This window comes from Schistocerca gregaria, chromosome 1 (genome assembly GCF_023897955.1).
Source record: "Schistocerca gregaria isolate iqSchGreg1 chromosome 1, iqSchGreg1.2, whole genome shotgun sequence".
In the NCBI taxonomy this organism is placed as follows: domain Eukaryota; kingdom Metazoa; phylum Arthropoda; class Insecta; order Orthoptera; family Acrididae; genus Schistocerca; species Schistocerca gregaria.
In genome coordinates, this window is record NC_064920.1 from 292,718,398 (window position 1) to 292,737,142 (window position 18,745).

The window sequence follows — 18,745 nt, forward strand, 5'->3', positions numbered from 1 at the left end:
TTGCTTCAATTTTTTTGGAAAATTTCTTATAAAGTTTGATTAACATATGGAATGTACCTTTCTGCCTACAGAAGTGTTGATCTGCATCAAATACAAATTATGAATTCATTAGATATGTTATGTGGTAAGAGCTGTATAGGTGAATCAGTATTTTGCTGCAGAATGGTATTGAACGTGCTGCAATAAACTAGTGCTGAAACCGTGCTTGAAACCTGATTATCAGTATGATTAAAGGTAAAGGAAAATGTGTTGTCTTTCTGGCATCTAGTTGTGACATTATTATTAGCAGTGCTGAAGTAATAATCTGACCCAGAAGGCACAGGATGCACGGAGAATACTGTACCTGTAGTCAGCACTCAGCAAGATAGCAACAAATTAACATATTGTAATCTGCAGTAGATGCTCCATTACCTGCTGGTTTCTCTGTATGATATGAAATTGTCATGTCATTTGATCTGATCTGATCTGATCTGATTCTTAATCCCAGAAATCTTGCAGTGGGTTGTTATACTTGTATATGGGACAAGTCACACTTATAATTTGTACAAAGAAACAAATAAGCCTTCTTCTGACAACACACACACACACACACACACACACAACTCACACTGACACATGACCACTGTCTGTGACTGCTGAGGCCAGTCTGCGAGCAACTACAGATAATGGGAGAAGCAATTCGTGTGGTGGAGATAAGGTGGCACCAAACCAATGGGTTAAGGCTTATGGATCCCAGGAAAGCCCCCTCCAAGCAACTCATGAGAATGTTGGCATAGGAAGGAGCTTTTCTTGTTTCCATGGTCATACCCCTGAGCTGTTTGTACGTCTGCCCCTCAAAGGTGAAGTAGGATTGGTAAGTATAAAGTTGATTAAGGTGAGCAGGAAGATGTCATAGGTTTGGAATCAGGTGAGTGCTGACTGAGGAACTGTTCAGCAGCGGACAGACAACTTACATGGGGGATACTGGTGTTAGGGAGGTGGCATCAGTTGTGATAAGCAAGGTGTGTGGTGGGAGTGGGATGGGCACAGATTTCAGACAATCTAGGAAATGGTTGGTATCTTTAATATAGGATGGAAGTCTTTCTACTGTGGGTTGAAGGTGCTGATCAACTAAGGCAGATAGTTGTTCGATGGGTTTTTTAAAGCCAGCAACTATAGGATGGCAGGATGGTTGGGTTTGTGTATCTTAGGAAGCAGGTAAAAGGTGGAGGTGTGTGGTTTGGGTGGGGTAAGTATTTCTGGTTATCAAGTTGTTAGTCCTTGTGATGGGCCTAAGAGTTTAAGGGGGAGAATGCAGGTCAGTTTAAAGCACAGTGATGGGATTTTCATGGCAAATGCTGTATGTAGAGGTGCCAGACAGCTGGTGTAGATCTTCACTAGGCCTAACTTACTTCTATCAGTTAAGTACCACAGTGGTACAACCTTTGTCTGCAAGGAGGATAATAATGATGTCATCAGCTTTTAGAGAGTACATTGGCTGGAGTGAGGGCAGGTTAGTGTTATGTTGTAGGGACCTGAGGAAGGTTTGTAAAGCAATGCTGGATGTGAGGAATTCTTAGAAGGATTGTAAGGGATTATTTTGAAACAGTGGTAGTGGATAAAATTGGGTTCATGGTCAGAGCTGTTCAAGGTAGAGTTCAAGGTCAGGTTTGCTGTTGGAAAGGTTTTGGGATTGGGTTACAAATTGATATTTACAGTTGACAGTATGTGTGGAGAAAATTAGGTCATTCACCAAAGCAGCACCAGCAAGTTTTCCCTAATGTGGGGTTCTGGGTTACTTTTCTGAACTCTACCCCTTTTCCTAAACCTCTCCAGTTCTTTTCCTTTACACATCTTCCTTCCACTTCAACCCTTCTGCCGGAAGAAAAACCACTGTGTGGGTTGTTGTGCTGCCACATTGTGAGTAGATTTTTTATCTATCCAATTACATTAAATAGCTAAAAATATTATAGTATACAAGAAGACATTTATCCTGGTTATTTTAGATTTACTTTAAAACATTCTCCTGCTGTATAGAAATATTTCTTCTGAAATAATGTTTTTATTTTTGCCTTGAATCCTTGTCCAGTCAACTTTAAGCTTTCAGGTAGCATGTTGTGTAGAAATACTCCCCTACACCTTGCGCTACTGTGTCCCTTCCATAGCCAATGACTAACTACAGATACATGGTCAGAAAGACCAACCTTATGATGCTGAATGTCTTTTTTTTTTAATTGTAAATTTTAAAGAATAGAATGCACCTTTTGTCACTATAAATATTAGGTACTGGTAGGATACTGAGCTCCATAAACAGATGTTTAATGGTGGAGGACAAAGGAGCTTGCCTCATTATCTTAACTATTCTTCACAGTATCTCTTTGTGAGACATCTCAGATGCAATGTAACAAACCAAGGATCTCTTGTCAGAATCTGCTACGGGCTCCACACTTGCTTAATCTGTCACTGATCATTATGCTGATATTTCATGGTGAAGAATTGATTCTGTCTGTATTATGTGTTCAATTCATTTTGAAACTGCTAGGCTGTTGATAATCTTTTTTTCTCATACAACTGTTTGATATAGTTTGCCACAATGATGAATTTTTTTGTAAACATACAACATGAGCCAAAACATTATGACCACTGCCTGCCACGTGGCTGTATGCTGCCTGGTGGTGCTGAGGACACATGATGTGGTAAGAAAAGTATATGAGCAGAGCAGAGATGAATGGGGAATCACTCTAGTGATGACAAGTGGTGCAAATGTGCAAAATCGCTGACATAGGCGACTTTGACAAAAGCCAGATTGTTGTGGCCCAGTGCCTGAGAATGAGCACCTCGGAAACAGTGAAGCTGGTAGGCTGTTTGTGTGCTACTTTTGTAAGCAACTGTGGAAAGTGGTTGAAGATTGCTGAAACCTCGAGCAGGCACAAGATGTTGGACACCCATACCTAATCACAGAACATGATGACAGTGTACAGATCTTGCACAAGCAAAAGTGCTTCGGAGCACCCCGTTCACTGCACAGTGTTGAACATAGTGTTCCACAGTGTAGGACGTCTGTGTGTTCCCATGCTGGCCCAACAACATTATCAATTATGATTAAAGTCAGCATGGGATCTGCGAACTGGACTGCAGATCAATGGGATTGTGTTGCTTTGTGTGATGAATCTCATTTATTGTTAAACCAAGTTGATGGTCATATCCAGAAATGCTATCAACCAGGTGAATGGATGCTTGAAACATGCAGCGTACTGTGGACCCTGGCTGGTGGGACCTTTATTATGTCATGGAAGACATTCACCTGGGCTTCCATGGGACCAGTGGTAGTAATTGAAAGTACCATGACAGCTGTGACTATGTGGAAATTATTAGGGACCACCTGCAACCCATTTTCTTGATGTCTTCCTCAACAGCAAAGTCATTTTCCAGCAGGATAACTGTCCATGTCAAAAGGCGAGAATCATCCTGCAGTGATTTATGGGGTACAATAAGGAACTCATATTGATGTCTTGGTTATTAAATTTAGTTTATTTGAACCCGATGAAACCCAAATGGAATGCCTTCAGGTGCCTGCTCTGCATCCAAAAACCAACTGCCTGTAAATTATGGGTAGCGTGTGACCTGTGCATAGCATCTGGTACCATGAACCTCTGGAAACATAAGAAGTGCTTTTCAAATCCATGGCATGCAGAACCACTCCTGAATTGTGTTGCAGAAATGAATCAACATATTTTTAAGGAGATGGTCATAATGTTTAGTCTCACCAGTGTATATAATAAGGAAAAGACAACCAGCTTTTGAAGTACATTGTTATTTTTCAGGCTCGTGCAGAAGATTACACGACTGATTATATAGAGTCTCATCAGCCCATTTCCTTCCACAAACATTGGCTTATAGACCCTGTACATATATATCGTGAGTGGTTTGCAGCTGCAGATGTGATAGATCCAGCTAGTCAAAAGTTACACACTGAACTGTGATTTTGTGATTATGGTGTCCTATTAATATTTATAGCAAATGTACAGTTACTAATGAAATAAGTCAAAGGCATAAAACATGTGCCACTTTGGAATATGTACCTCTAGGATATTCCACCATTGAAAGACAATGTAAGCTATGAAATTTGTTAGCTGTTTTGTTTTTTCTGTGAACTGACCTGCTTTGGATTTGCCTTTAAAAATGTGTTCTGTGAGTCCACAATATATAATTCTTGTATCATTCTTTACACCCTGAAATTGTATATCTTAACTCTCTGCCCTGCTTTACTTTACAATGATCAGTAATAGTAGCACTGATGCTTTTGTCAATAAATTTTGCTAGATTCAAGGACATGAATCAAAAATTTAACCAACTTGTAATATTTTAATAATTAGTGTATGTAAATGTGAATTTTGTAAATAATGCGTTTGTAGTTTTTAAAATAACTGTTTACGACTATATTTCATTATCACTGTACATGATATAGCTATTTCAATGCATGAACAAACATTATTGTTAAGCTCTTTGGACACAGATTTCTTCAGAGATTGGAGTAATATTTGATGTATGTTAGAATGTCTTATAAATTGATGGTAGAGTATTTTATCAGACTTGTTTTGGATGTTTTTTGCGCATCATTGGTGGTATCTGTATTACAGAAGACAAATATTTCTATAATGTATTATTTGTAACATAGCTTTACGAGTATGTCGTTTACTATGTTCTGTAGTGCAACTTGCCTCATATTTTCCTTTTGTATAAAATTTCCTTGGCATTAAGCTCAGAAAGTTATTTCATACAGCCTAGACCATATGGTATATCTTATGTGTGCAATCCCACTTGGAACATGAAAGTTAATTACGGAAAGTCAGTAATAAAGTTCAGACTTAAACTCTACAGTTATAATGACTTGATTCTTCGAACTTTTGTCATCATCCATAACATGGTAGAGCACTGTTGACATTGTGCAACTTACTGTCACATACTACTTTCAAGCAATATACGTATAATTCATAAATAACATTATTCTCAGGTGAAATAACTAGTACTCTAAAGTGGCTTATTAATTCAACTTTCTGCATAATATGTTATTATAAGTACAGCTTTTCTCAACATGAAAGATGTTTTAGAAATTGCAATACTGTACTAAGCATGGTCCTATTACAAATGAGTTGTTATCGCACTCCTCCAGCCTTTGCATTGACATACCCAGCTAGTTACGGGGGACCTACAGGGGGTATACGAAAATATGGAAACGCCCCAGGAAATTCATGCTTGAACATAATGCAGATGCTAGCCAAGCCTGCAGGTTGTACTTGATCACAAATGGTACCCGTGCAATATCCTCAATATGTGGCAAGTCTCAGTCAAGGCCAGAACAGTGTTGTGTGTAGTTGTGAGTTGTGTCAGAGCTCAGTGGATTTGAATGTGAGAAAATTGTTGATGCTGTTGTGGTAGGTGCATCCATAAACAAAGTAGCCAAAGTTATGAGTGTTTCAAGACACACCTTATCGAAGATTTATAGCACATACAGGGGAAACAGGAAAACATCTTCGCTAAGTCACGACATGGATGAAAGTGTATATTGCGTGATTGTGACATATGGTCCCCAGTGGCCGAGCGGTTCTAGGTGCTTCAGTCTGGAACTGCACAACCGCTACGGTCGCATGTTAAAATCCTGCCTCGGGCATGGATGTGTGTGATGTCCTTAGGTTAGTTAGGTTTAAGTAGTTCTAAGTTCTAGGGGACTGATGACCTCAGCTGTTAAGTCCCATAGTGCTCAGAGCCATTTGAACCAAGGAACTGCAGAGTGAGCTGGAATTCCAAAACTACTCATCAGTGATGCAAATGCCCATAACAGGAAAATTTGGTGCAAAAGTCGTAAAATCTGGGGTACAGAGCCAAGGAAGAATGCCATTTGGACAGATAAGTCTTGTTTAACAATCTTTCAGATTTGTGACTGAGTTTATATTCCAAAAGTGAAGTATGGAAGAGTTCAGTGATGATTTTGACAGCTATATTGGGGTATTCCATGGACCCCATCCTATGGCTACTCTGTGAGGCTGCCAAGGATTATGTGACCATTTTTGATCATCAAGTCCATCCTAATGTTTGTTCCCCAATGGTATTGCTGTGTTCCAAGACAACAGGGTCTCTTTTTACACAGTTCACTTCATCCAGGACTGGTTTTGCAAGCACAAGTATGAATTGTTGCATGTCCTGTGACCATCACATTTCAACATTATTGAACCATTGTGATCTACTTTGAAGAGGAGTGCGTGGTCGCTATCCAACTCTGTCATAGACATTTGAATGTGCTATTGTTTAACAGGAAGAGAGGTATAAGATTCCCTTGAAAACCAAATAAGACCTGTGTTTATCTATTCCAAGATACTTGGAAGCTGTTTTGAATGCCAGTGGTTTTCCTACACTGTATTAGGAATGTGTTGTTTTTTTATGAAGATGGTATTGTCCAAATAACAGATACCATTGGCGATCTTGCAGCTCTTGAAGAACGAAATTACAATGAAATCCATACCATTAGCTGCTTACAGACATTGATAAATATCAACGGGAGCAGTTGAAAATGTGTGCCCCAATCGGCACTCGAACCCAGGATCTCCTGCTTGCATGGCAGATGCTCTATCTGACTGAGCCATTGAGGACACAGAGGATATTGCAACTACAGGGACTTATATCTGGCACCCTACCCATAAGTCCCACATTTCCAACTGACTATCCACACACCATATTTGTAGTGCCCCTGCCAACTAAACTCATTACTCGCAGCAGCCAATCTACCAATTCCTGTTAGAGTTTGAGCAATGTGAGTGCATCCACACTGAAGAAGATCATTGGCTGGTAAGCCGATCTCTATATGAAGATGTTCTTTCTTTCGGCCAATGATCTTCTTCATTGCAGATGCACTCACATTGCTCAAATTCTTACAGGAATCGGTAGATTGGCTGCTGCGAGTAATGAGTATAGTGAGCAGAGGCACTACAAGTATGGTGTGTGGATAGTAAGCTGAAATGTGGGTCTCACAGGGAGTGTACCAGAGATGTGGAGGAGGAGGAGATTAGTGTTTAATGTCCCGTCGACAACGAGGTCATTAGAGACGGAGCGCAAGCTCGGGTGAGGGAAGGATGGGGAAGGAAATTGGCCGTGCCCTTTCAAAGGAACCATCCCGGCATTTGCCTGAAGCGATTTAGGGAAATCATGGAAAACCTAAATCAGAATGTCCGGAGAGGGGATTGAACCGTCGTCCTCCCGAATGCGAGTCCAGCGTGCTAACCACTGCGGCCAGAGATAAGTCCTTGCTGTTGCATTGTCCTCTGTGTCCTCAATGACTCAGTCAGATAGAGCATCTGCCATGTAAACAGGAGATCCTGGGTTCGAGTCCTGGTTGCGGCACACATTTTCAACTTTCCCTGTTGATATTTATCAATGCCTGTAAGCAGCTAATGGTGTGGATTTCATTGTAATTTCATGTTGTGTTTTTGGTGTTTTCATATTTTTGTCCACCTTTGTACTGTTCAACATGGACTTTGAACCATGGTGGAACTCTTGATGGGGGATGAACCTTCATTGCACCAAAAACATTTTCTATGGGTTGGCTTGAAACTTATTCAGTAGAAATACAGTAAAAATCCTTTGGCTACTACTTGACCTTTTCCTCTAGTTTAGCTAAACTACCATACAGTTTCTGGAGCTAAATGTTACAATGCAGTAATTAATACACTGGATTTAAAGCTGAGAAAAGTTGTTTCAGTTATCTATCCAATTATCTTGATTTTTGTGTCCTAAAATCACTTCAAGCAAATTTTAAGATAGTTCCTTGAAGTATACAATAGCTGTTTTTGTTTGGCATCCCTGTCCATTCAGAGCTAGTGCTACAGCACCTTGGCACCTTAAACAGTACCATGACATATGAGTTGTCCACAAATTAGTGGGTTGGTGGGGAGTAGTGGGGTGCACTTACTACCCTCACCCAGAAGCTGAAGAACAGACTTTTTATTCTTTACAGGATCTTGATACACTTCTAGAAGTGATTATCTGTGATTCTGCTAAACATGGAAAATTATGTTGTTTTCTTTGGTGCTGCTGTGTTTTTGAACTAACTTAAGCTCAACATATGTGAGAACCTTTGTAGAACAATATTGAAAGAGAGCCCCCAATGTTTTTTCTGTTGATGTATCGTATCCACTATTGTTGGGGCCAGACTTTTTACATGGAGATTATTAAGTCTCACATGGCAAATCATTGGAGCAGCCCCTGAGGAATGTTATCATGCCATACAGTAGATATGCTTGTTTTAATCACAATGAAACTTTTTTTTTTTTTTTTTTTGCAAAAGTCTCTTGTTTGAAAGGTAAGGCTTGTTTTCTGAAACATTAATGCATGCGTTAGCTCATAGCCCTACGTGTTGCTTTTCTGTGAAAGCTGTAATTTTTCTGATTTATCAGAAAGATACATCATTTAAAACATCTTATAACTTCTGACTCTTCAAGCTTCCCTGATGGATACGTTGTAAATGTTGTGCAAATTCCTCAATATTTCCTTGGAGAAACTGTCTGACACCTTCATGTGACCTTGCTAGCAAGGTTGCAACGCCTGAAGATGTCAGACAGTTGCTCCAAGGAAATATTGTGGAATTTGCACAACCCAATCCAACAGCGAACCTGTGAAGACTATTTACATGTTATAACTTCTTTATTACATTTTTTCTGAATACCTTTAACTTTTCCGATTGTGTAATCAGTTATTTTTTATGCTTCCTGAAACCATTTGTAGTGGCTGGTGAGACCCAGGATTGGCCCTGGGTAGGTGCAACCACGGCCTCTGACTTTACAACAAAAAGTACTCCACATCTTTGTTAATCCTTTCTTGAAGACCTTTAAGTGGTCTTGGAACTGTAATTTAAACGAAACGAGCTTGGTTTTATTACATAGTATGTAAGTTGACTGTAACAGAAGTATTATCTAAGAAGATTCTCAGTGAGGTGATTGATGGGATTAGCTGCATTGGTTGGAGCTGAATGCCAGTGACCGGTATCAATGCCTTCCTGAATGCTACCATTGTTAGACAGCAGACATCACCTTGTTTAATAGGCCTAATGTATTAATTAATAAGATGATTCCAAAATCAATGACACACAACATTTCAGTGATATTTATCTCGACATACCACTTCTGTTCCCGTAGTTGTAGATGGAATCAACAGTGTTATATACTAGTTGACATTAGTATTAGTCGGAAATAATTTGATATTAATTGACATCATTTAGTCTCTATTGATTCACGTAGTCTCATCAAACAAGCTTGAGATTATTCTTAAAGTGCACATATTACATGAGCACAGCATAAAAACACTTTAGAAAAGCATGTGGGATATAGGGCATTCACTATATTTTGTAGTATGATATAGTGATGTACAGTATGGGGCAGCTGATTACCCTGACAGTGATTCTATGCCTCATTGTCAACCTGATAATACTACATCAGTGCAGGCGGTAGTGGAAGTAGTCAGGGCAGAAAAGAGTCCCTTTCCCCCCACCTTCTTTTGTTGAGTGGTACAATGAGAAGCTTAAATACAAGAGAAAGTAAATGACACTCAAAGGACCAAAAGCTGTGCTCCATAATCAGGTGTGATGTTTGAGCCTTTTTCATTAATTTCTAACAGAGAAGATCATATTATTTGCGTCATAAACTGAAACTTTAATTACATAAAATCGCCTTTCCTACATTCATAGTTTAAAAAATGTCTAACAAAACCTGTACTGTGCTGCCCCTTGGAGCCATTTGAGTCTTGGGGATAGCCATTGAATCTCTGGGATATAGTAAGTTTTCTGTGTCTCCTAAAAAAATTTAATTCTTGTTGCATTACACATATACAAAATCACCAACTTTCTGACCTTTGGTACAACTGAGATGCTTCCCCATTTCAAGTACACTTATTATTGACAGAATATTAAATTATAGCTGAAAGAAAGAAAGAAAGTTCAGGGAAACATATATATAATTGATTATAATGTATGAAAAAGGTAGCAGATTCTATATCCCTTCCTTTATAATCACACTAGCGAGTATCTGGTGTTGCCCGACTATGTGTTTATTCCAGTTCTATTAGTCCAACTCCTCCTTCCCCCTCTCTCTGTCTTCCTCCTTCAGCATCCTCTCTGCCAATCTCCTTCTCTCCCCTCTCTCTATCTGCCCCCCCCCCCTCTCCTTCCCCGCGTGCTATCTCAGTTTATCTTTTCCTGGCCTTCTCCTCTCTGCCCCTCTTCTCTCTCTCTCTCTCTCTCTCTCTCTCTCTCTCTCTCTCTCTCTCTCTCTCTCTCTCTCACACACACACACACACACACACACACACACACACACACACGCTGTCTCTCTCTCACCCTCCACCCCTTTCCCTTTCCATCGGCTACATCCTACTCTCTCTGTCTATCTGCTCCACTCCGCTCTCTCATTCCATCTCCTCCTCTTCCCTTTCTCTGCAGATTTTCCCCTCCCTTTCTCTGCCCATCTCCTCACCTTTCCTTCCTCTGCCCATTTCACCCTCCCTCTCTGTCCACGTGCTCCTCCCTCATATCTGTGATCATATCCTCCTCCCCCCTGCCTGTATGTCCATTTCTTCCTTCTCGTTTTATCTCTATGTTATCACTGCAAATCCAATAGGAAGTAGCTGGTCCTCACAATATTTCTTTCCAGATCGTAAGTAATATGTGTAACAAGTTTTGTTACCTGATTCGATTGTTAGGAGGATTCTTTACCTACAGCTTTGCCCACATACACACATCACATATATTTAAAATAGTCCACAGATATTTGTATGCATATTTCACCTGTATCTCTAATAAAATTCACCCTGATATTTCGTTTTCATGTAGTTCATTGTTTATGATGTCATGTCTCTTGAGCAATGTGTCACACAATGATATACTCTTGTAGGTACATTCAGTGGGCAAATGAATACTGTATGTGAAATGTTTTGTGAACAGAGTTAGTATTGAAGAGGTAATAAATTTAAATGTCATGCATGGTGCATCAGTTTTTCTTGTATCTTAGTGATTGAGATGAAGTCATATGTCCTGAACTTTTGTACAACGATATAATTTTGTTGGTACATGAGTCAGTGAATACTGTCTGCAAAAATGTCAAGAATAAATCAGTAGTAGATAAGTAATAACTTAAAAGGTCATGCCTGATGTGGCAGTTTTACTGCATGGACAGGGAAACATTTTCAAATAGTTAATGAATAAAGCATGGTATTCGTGCATTGTGGGTTACTACTTTTTCAGTCCCACTCCCACACCTTTGATAGGCGGGCATATCTTATTCCCTCTGCAATAAGTGATATGTGTACCAGGCTAGGTTCAAATCAGTCCTGTGGCTTAGGAGGAGTTGGGGAACATACATACATACATTTTTATGTTATGTATGGATTTCAAAATCAACTGGTATTCTGAAGTTGCCATTTTCTCATGTTGCCCACAGACAAATATTGACTTGTTCATATAGTGTAATGGACAACTTAGTAGCTTGTGGTACAGGAATGTGACCTACACCTGGATGAAATCCACTTGTTGGTTTAACAATACTGGGCTGGTGTGCTGTCCAGCCTGAGAGTGGTTTTTGAGGTGGTTTCCCAAGCTCATTTAGGCAAATGCTTGTCTGGCCCCCAAATTATGCATCACAAAATATGGTACACAAACAGTTAAAATACACTAAGGCATACAAAAAATGTTACACAATTCACAGATGGATGGTAGACATGAATTGCCTCCCTCATGTTATCTTGATAAATGTGATGTCAGGAAGAGCATCCAGCACACAAAGTTAAATAATAAAATAAAATTGCCAAAATCCTGAACAATTTAAATGACTTAATGCTGCTTGCAGCTGTGATTTTTTTCTTTGTTCATTGTGCAATTGCACAATTTAGGTTTTAACAGTTTTCAAGTATCTTGTTAAATGGAAGCAATGTAGTCAGTGTTTTAGCCATCTGTTAAAAGTTAAATGTAGTAACAAGTCAGAACTTAAAATGTGCTAGAATTAATAAAACTTACTTTACGCATATTAATGGCACATTATTCCATATAAATCTCAACTCTTGATTATATTTAAATAGTGTCCAGTGTCACTGTGTGTAAGAATGCGAGAGTTGTAAGTGTTATAAAATTGATATCACAAGAGCCGTTAGAACACGTGCATGTCACAGTTGTGACATAGATTTCATTTGCTATCCTACTCCACTTACAAACTATGATTGAACAACATTTAATGTGGGCTACAGAAATACTGTTGCAAAGAAGTTGTTCATATACATGTAGGTGCTATACATGAACATACAAAGACAATATGTATTTGGTGTCCATAGATGACACACACAGATGTTTTCCATCATGTGGACTGCAGAGTAATAAGAGAGATAGATTCAATTGAAATAAAAGGCCAAGGTGTATAGTTTCCCAATCAAATGTGCTTTTACATCAATACAATGAAATAAAAAATAAAACTGTAATTTGTCGTTATATGCCTATATGGTTGCCCATATTTGGCTATGTACACTGTCTGGTCAAAAATATCCTGATACATATTTGAGGACATTAATATGATTTTCACCCACCCACTGCCTTTATGAAGACTAGAACTCTGCTGGGGATGCTTTCAATTCTACAAATAATTAGCATGATGCTGAGACAAACAAGCACTGTCTCTGAAATGTTTCTAAACTCCATGTAACACAATGCTGTAAAATGTGTTCGTATCTTTCTGAATTTATCATTTTCATAAGTGCAATAATGGTATCACATCCAAACCATGAAAAACACTGCCATACTGTAAAACTAGCTCCTCTGTACTTTCCATGCAACTCATTTCCAGTCATCCACTGTCCAGTGGCATCAGTCATTACATCACCTCAAGTGTTACTTAGATTCACTACAGAAATGTGTGTTTTATGAGGAGCTGCTCAACCCTTGTGCACTATTATTTTTAACACATTCTGCACAGTCATAGAGCTGAGATTGCTAGTAGTGTTTTGGAGCTCAAATGTGATTCCCTCTTGACTGTTAACAGACAAGATGGCGGCAAATAGTAATGGTAAAGTTCTTAGCTTACACAAAAACTCGTGTTTTGATGGGGAAAAGTGTAAAAAATGTGGAAAAGTACTGAAAACCGGAATCACATGCAAGGAATGTAATAACTCGTATCATTTTCGATGTGCAAAGGTGGACTCATATGTGAAAGAAAATAATGAATTTATAACATGCTGGAACTGTAATCAGTGCTGCATTCAGAATTCAGATAACTGTCATAAAGCAAAAATTTGTGAGTGTAGATGTGAATTATCTGTACTAGTCGGCGATATGGTAAGTGAAATCCAGAGCCTAAAGGCTGAAGTTAATCTCTTAAATAAGAAGTTGTGTGCATTTGAACAACAGCACCTGATGAACGAATGTAGGCCTAAACTAAAAACCAAGGAAAGCTTTCCTGTCGTCGTTACTCAAAACAGGTTTCAAATTCTCGATGAAATAGTGGAACAAGAACAAGTTCAGTCCATGCAAATTAGAAGTAATCCTTCAAGCAGCAAAAAAACTGTCAGTGATAAGTTCAGAAAACACCAAGTCCCAAACTCGTGTGCAAAACGTTAAACTGAATGTAAACAAACCGTCCATGGAAATGGAATCTGTGAAATTACACGCAAGAAATCGTCCCTAGAGAAAAACAGAAGAAACGACTACAATCAGAAACACAAGCAGGGCCAGATGCTATTATATGGAGACAGCCATGGACGTGAAATAGTGCAAAACATCACAAATAAGCAAGACAACTTTGCAGCGGTGGGCCACATCCAGCCTGGAACCCCTCTTTCTGCTGTAGTGAAGCCGTGCATGCAGGATTGTGACTCCTTCTCATCCAATGACTGTGTCATTATAATGGGAGGTTCATATGATGTAGCAAGAAATCAAGCAAATGATGCAATTAGAAATATGAAAATGGTACTGGGTAAGTTAAATGACACTAAAACAATTGTTGTCAACATTCCACAGAGGCATGATCTTATGAAACAGTCTATTGTGAACCGGGAAGTTCATAAAACAAATGACAGGATTAAAGCTCTATGTAGTAAATTTCAGAATGTGTCTCTAGTAGATGTCAGCTATCTAGAAAGGGAGCTGCACACATCTCATGGTTTGCACATGAACAAAAGAGGCAAAAAGATTGTTAGTAGCAAAATTATTGAGGAAGTCAGGCAACATTGTTCACAAAGTGATGAAAAGAAGTCCATTGCCATGGGGTGGTACAACCCACCTCAGCAAAATCTGCCACAACACCAGCCACCGCTGGCAAGCCAGGGAAACTTAAAGCCTGCTGGCCGCATTGCTTGTCCAAAATTATCCTCTAAGGTCCAGCAGGTAAAACTCAGCCTTAAAATCAGACACCAGAATCTTGGTAGTCTTAGAAATAAGCATAATGATCTAGATGTAATTTCACGGATTGACAAACCCAATATATTAGTTGTAACTGAACATTGGTACAATGAAGCTCTGATTAGCATTAGTCAACCATTGTGTATGAAATTCTGCACAGCCTTCTGTAGAAAAGACAAGACTGGGGGAGGTGTAGCAATTTTCACTGTAAATGAAAGTCATTTTAATGTTATTGATGTGAGTACCTTCTGCTTGGAAGGAGTCTCAGAATTTGCTGCAATAAACCTAAAATGGGCAACCTGCAGCAAATACAGATACCTTTTTTGTAAATCTTTCTGACTTGCTTGTATATATAGAGACAACATTTTCTGGGCCAAATGGTGGTCATATAAATATTATAGTTACAGGGGATATAAATATAGATTTATTAACAAATGATGTCAGCACCAAAAAGTTACATTGTCTGTGTGAAGAATTTAACCTGACCCCACTCGTCTTGACGACATAATAACAAACATGACCCACCTATCCCACAGTACATCGGTTTTAAAACTAGCCATCTCAGATCACCATGCAGTACAGCTTAAATTGGAGCTCCATGAGCCCCCCACTGTCACTACAAAGCAACAGTTTGTAACTAAAAGAATAATGTATAATGACAACATAAATAGACTAAACTGCATGCTAGCACAAATAAAATGGTTTGAAAATAATAGCTTTTCATATGATACCTTTGCTACTGACTTCTATTACTGCCTTGATAACACATGCCCAGTTGTAATCACAAAAATGAAACAAACAAAAAATATAAACAAAAATATTTGGGTAAATAGTAATGTCACTGAAGTGAGGGAAAAATTAAAACTACTCCACAGTGCAATGCTGAATAATAGAGAGATTCCTGAGGTAAAGGAAGCCTTCAAAATATATCAAGCACACTATAAGGACTTACTCTCACAGACTAGGAGCAACTATGTTGCAAATAAGCTTCAAAACTCACACAACATAACTGCTGGCATCTGGGCAGTCATAAACAGTTTTAGAACCTGCAATGACAAATCCTGTATGGACTTTACTATTAACCACAATGGAATGCTCATAAAAGACCAACTGGAAATTGCAAATATTTTTAATGAATATTTTTCTTCCATAGGGGAACCCATAAATGACCAACATAAAAAAAATGCACTACAGTTTTAAAGGTAATACATGTGACTATAGTATATATCTAGCCCCCACAAACTGTGCAGAAATGATGGGCATCATTAGCTCTCTAAAACCCTCTAATTCAGCTGGGCATGATGGCCTAAATACTAATGTTTTAAAAGCCTGTAGCCAAAATGTCTCTGTACCTGTGTCTGAAGCAGTCAACAATATAATAGAATCAGGCACCTTTCCAGACAGTCTCAAAATAGCACAGATAACACCCATTTTTAAGAAAGGTGACAACAACAAAATAGAAAACTACAGACCAGTCTCAATCCTTCCTGTCTTTTCCAAAACAGTAGAGAAAGGCATATACAGTAGGATTATAAACTTTCTTAACAAACACAACCTGATGTTCGAAAATCAAAATGGATTCCTAAAAGGTAAATCAACTAGCACTGCAGCTGCTCAACTAATTGAAGAGGTGACAGGGGGTATCGAAAGCAAGGAACATGTGGCAGGTGTATACCTAGACCTGCAAAAAGCCTTTGATTATGTGAACGTTGACATCCTATTAGACAAGCTATGGAAAATGGGCATTAGAGGTGCTGCTTATGACCTAATAAAGTGTTATGTGAGCAATAGAAAACAATTTGTTCTACTTAAAACGAAAAGTGGTGTCTACAAATCAGAGACCGTGCGCATAAAATATGGTGTGTCCCAGGGCTCGGTGATGGGCCCCCTTCTGTTCTTGATCTATGTAAATGATATTAAATACTGTACTATAAATTCCAAAATTGTTCTGTATGCCGATGACACGTCCATTGTACGTAAAAAGGAATCTTGTAATGAACTAGAGGCTGAGTACAATAATGTGACAAAAGAAATTGTTCAGCTTTTTAATGAAAGCCATTTAAATGTAAGCACCAGTAAAACATGTTTGATGGAGTTTAACAAAAGTAGTTTGAATACTGAAATTAAATTATACATGGGCAATGAACTGGTAAAGAAAGAGTCTAGTGTAAAATTCCTTGGCATAACAATCCAAAGCAACCTGAAATAGGACACACATATTGACTCCCTAGCAACTAAGTTGTCAAAAAATATATTTACAATCAGTACTATTAGCAAGTTCTGTAGAGACACCGTAGTCCTAAAGACTGCATACCATGCTCTTTTCTCCTCTCACTTGAACTACGGTATTGAAATTTGGGGGGCAACAACCAAAGCTAATCTAGATAAGCTACTCATTCTTCAAAAAAGGGATGTGAGAATAATCTGTGGAGCAAAATATAGGGAATCTTGTCGCAACTTGTTTCCAACACAGAGGTGTTAATTGTTATAAACACATACATTCTAAAAGCCATATTGCTTGTGAAAAGACTGCATCCAAATACTTATTCAGATTTCCACCAGTACAATACTAGAAATAAAGAAAGATTTTACATTGGCAGCCACAGAACAGCACTTTACGAAAGGGGGCCTCAGTACACAGCTATAAAATTAGCTAATGCACTGCCTTGTGCAGTCATGGCCTTTCCTACAATTAAAGTGAAACATCAACTTAAGCAATTTTTAGTAAAACACCCTTTCTACTCATTAGAAGAGTACCATACTTATATGAAGAACAACAAATGCTTTGTGAAATTATGTGAATAGAAATCAGTAAACATCTTATTGTAATTTTGTTGTAAATTAATGACGTACTCAGAAGAATGTGTCTAGCGTATTGTACAAATAACTTTAATCATTACTGTTTCTTTGTACATGTGCAGTGTACCATTCGATGTTGAATAAAGCTATTATTATTATTATTATTATCTTTGGATTTCAGTGATTTTACTATCAACCTCTGCAATGCTTTAAGATCCCTGTTTATTGGCGTATGAGATCTGGATACCTTTAATCGAATAATATGCATTTATGTCTGGCACCATGATGACCAATGTGCATCCTGTGGCCCTGCAACATCTTGTCACAGAACAAGCTCAATATTGTTGAGAGACACTGAAGTTGCTGTGATACTGATAATGGTCTAAGACCAAAATTAGGGAATTGTACAGTAAATAAAGAAACAACTGACAGCTACAGGTGTAGTATTCAATCATTTAAACAATTCATCACAGCTGCAGACACAGTCTCAATGAAGAACAGATGCTTAATAAGTAGATTATTTACAATCTGTGCAAACCACTGGGGAAAGAAAGAAAGACTCAGAGAAATATTATTTTAATATATTCTAATTTGTATCTTTTATTGAAAAGTTGCCCCTAATTAAATGATAAGCAATTTCAATTTATGGTAGACTGAATTAGGATGCTGTAATGGTATCTGGAATGCTCATATAATTGATAAAACCTGTTGGGTTCGCTCTGCCAGGGTAAACATAAACCACCAATAGTTATGTTTATGGGCAGAGGTTTGAATTTATTCAGTAACTTTGTCTTTCAAAGTCTTTAATAACCTATGTGATTAATATTGCTAAGTTACTCTTTCCAACAGTGTTATTGATCATTGATGTTTGTGTATTGTATTATTCTCTCATTTAAAGTAACCAAATTTTTTTCAGGTGATGGACTCCATGTATAAACATCACTAATGTAGGAAAAGACAGATTGCTACTTACCATAAAGAAGGCACGTCAAGTTGCAGTCAGGCATAACTAAAAGATACTCTCATATAGCTTTTGGCTACAGTGTTCGTGAGTAAAAGAGACACACACATACACAATATTCACACATACACCTGTGTGTGTGTGTGTAGTTTTTACTGGTGAAGGGTGTGGCCAAAAGCTATAGGTGAGTGTCTTTTTCATTGTGCCTGTGTGCAACTTGAGAGGATTTCAAAATTATTTACGTGTGTGTAAATATTGTAAAGTACACCCTTCTCAAAAGACTAAAAGTTTTTTGTGTTTAAATTTGACATACCCATCTTCATTACGGCCATTATCTATCTCCTTAATCATCATCAGTGCATTGTCAAAATGTGTTAATTAGTGCCATGAAATTGTTTTCATTTATTCTAACATTTTTTTGTTACAGTCTATTGTTGCATTGTTTTTATAATGATTACTAGTTACGTTTAAATTTTGAACATCCTCAAATCAAATGCAGTACCAAAGCAATCCATCAGTTTTATGTATTATGTAAAGTCTCCATAAGTCAGCAACATATGCTACAATTCTCTGTTCTTTACAAAGTC

The 18,745-nt window shown here is 38.2% G+C and overlaps 1 protein-coding gene across 2 annotated transcripts in view; it reads left to right on the top strand.

Moving 5' to 3' along the window:
- Window positions 1-4,857, top strand: part of LOC126341671 (beta-1,3-glucosyltransferase) — a 77,209-nt gene extending 72,352 nt beyond the window's left edge. For both annotated transcript variants that reach the window (XM_050001790.1, XM_050001791.1), the window contains exon 11: window positions 3,804-4,857. In XM_050001790.1, the coding sequence (XP_049857747.1) occupies window positions 3,804-3,962 (159 nt within the window). In that variant the 3' untranslated portion in view covers window positions 3,963-4,857. The remainder of the gene's footprint in view (window positions 1-3,803) is intronic.
- The last annotated feature ends 13,888 nt before the right edge of the window (window positions 4,858-18,745 follow it).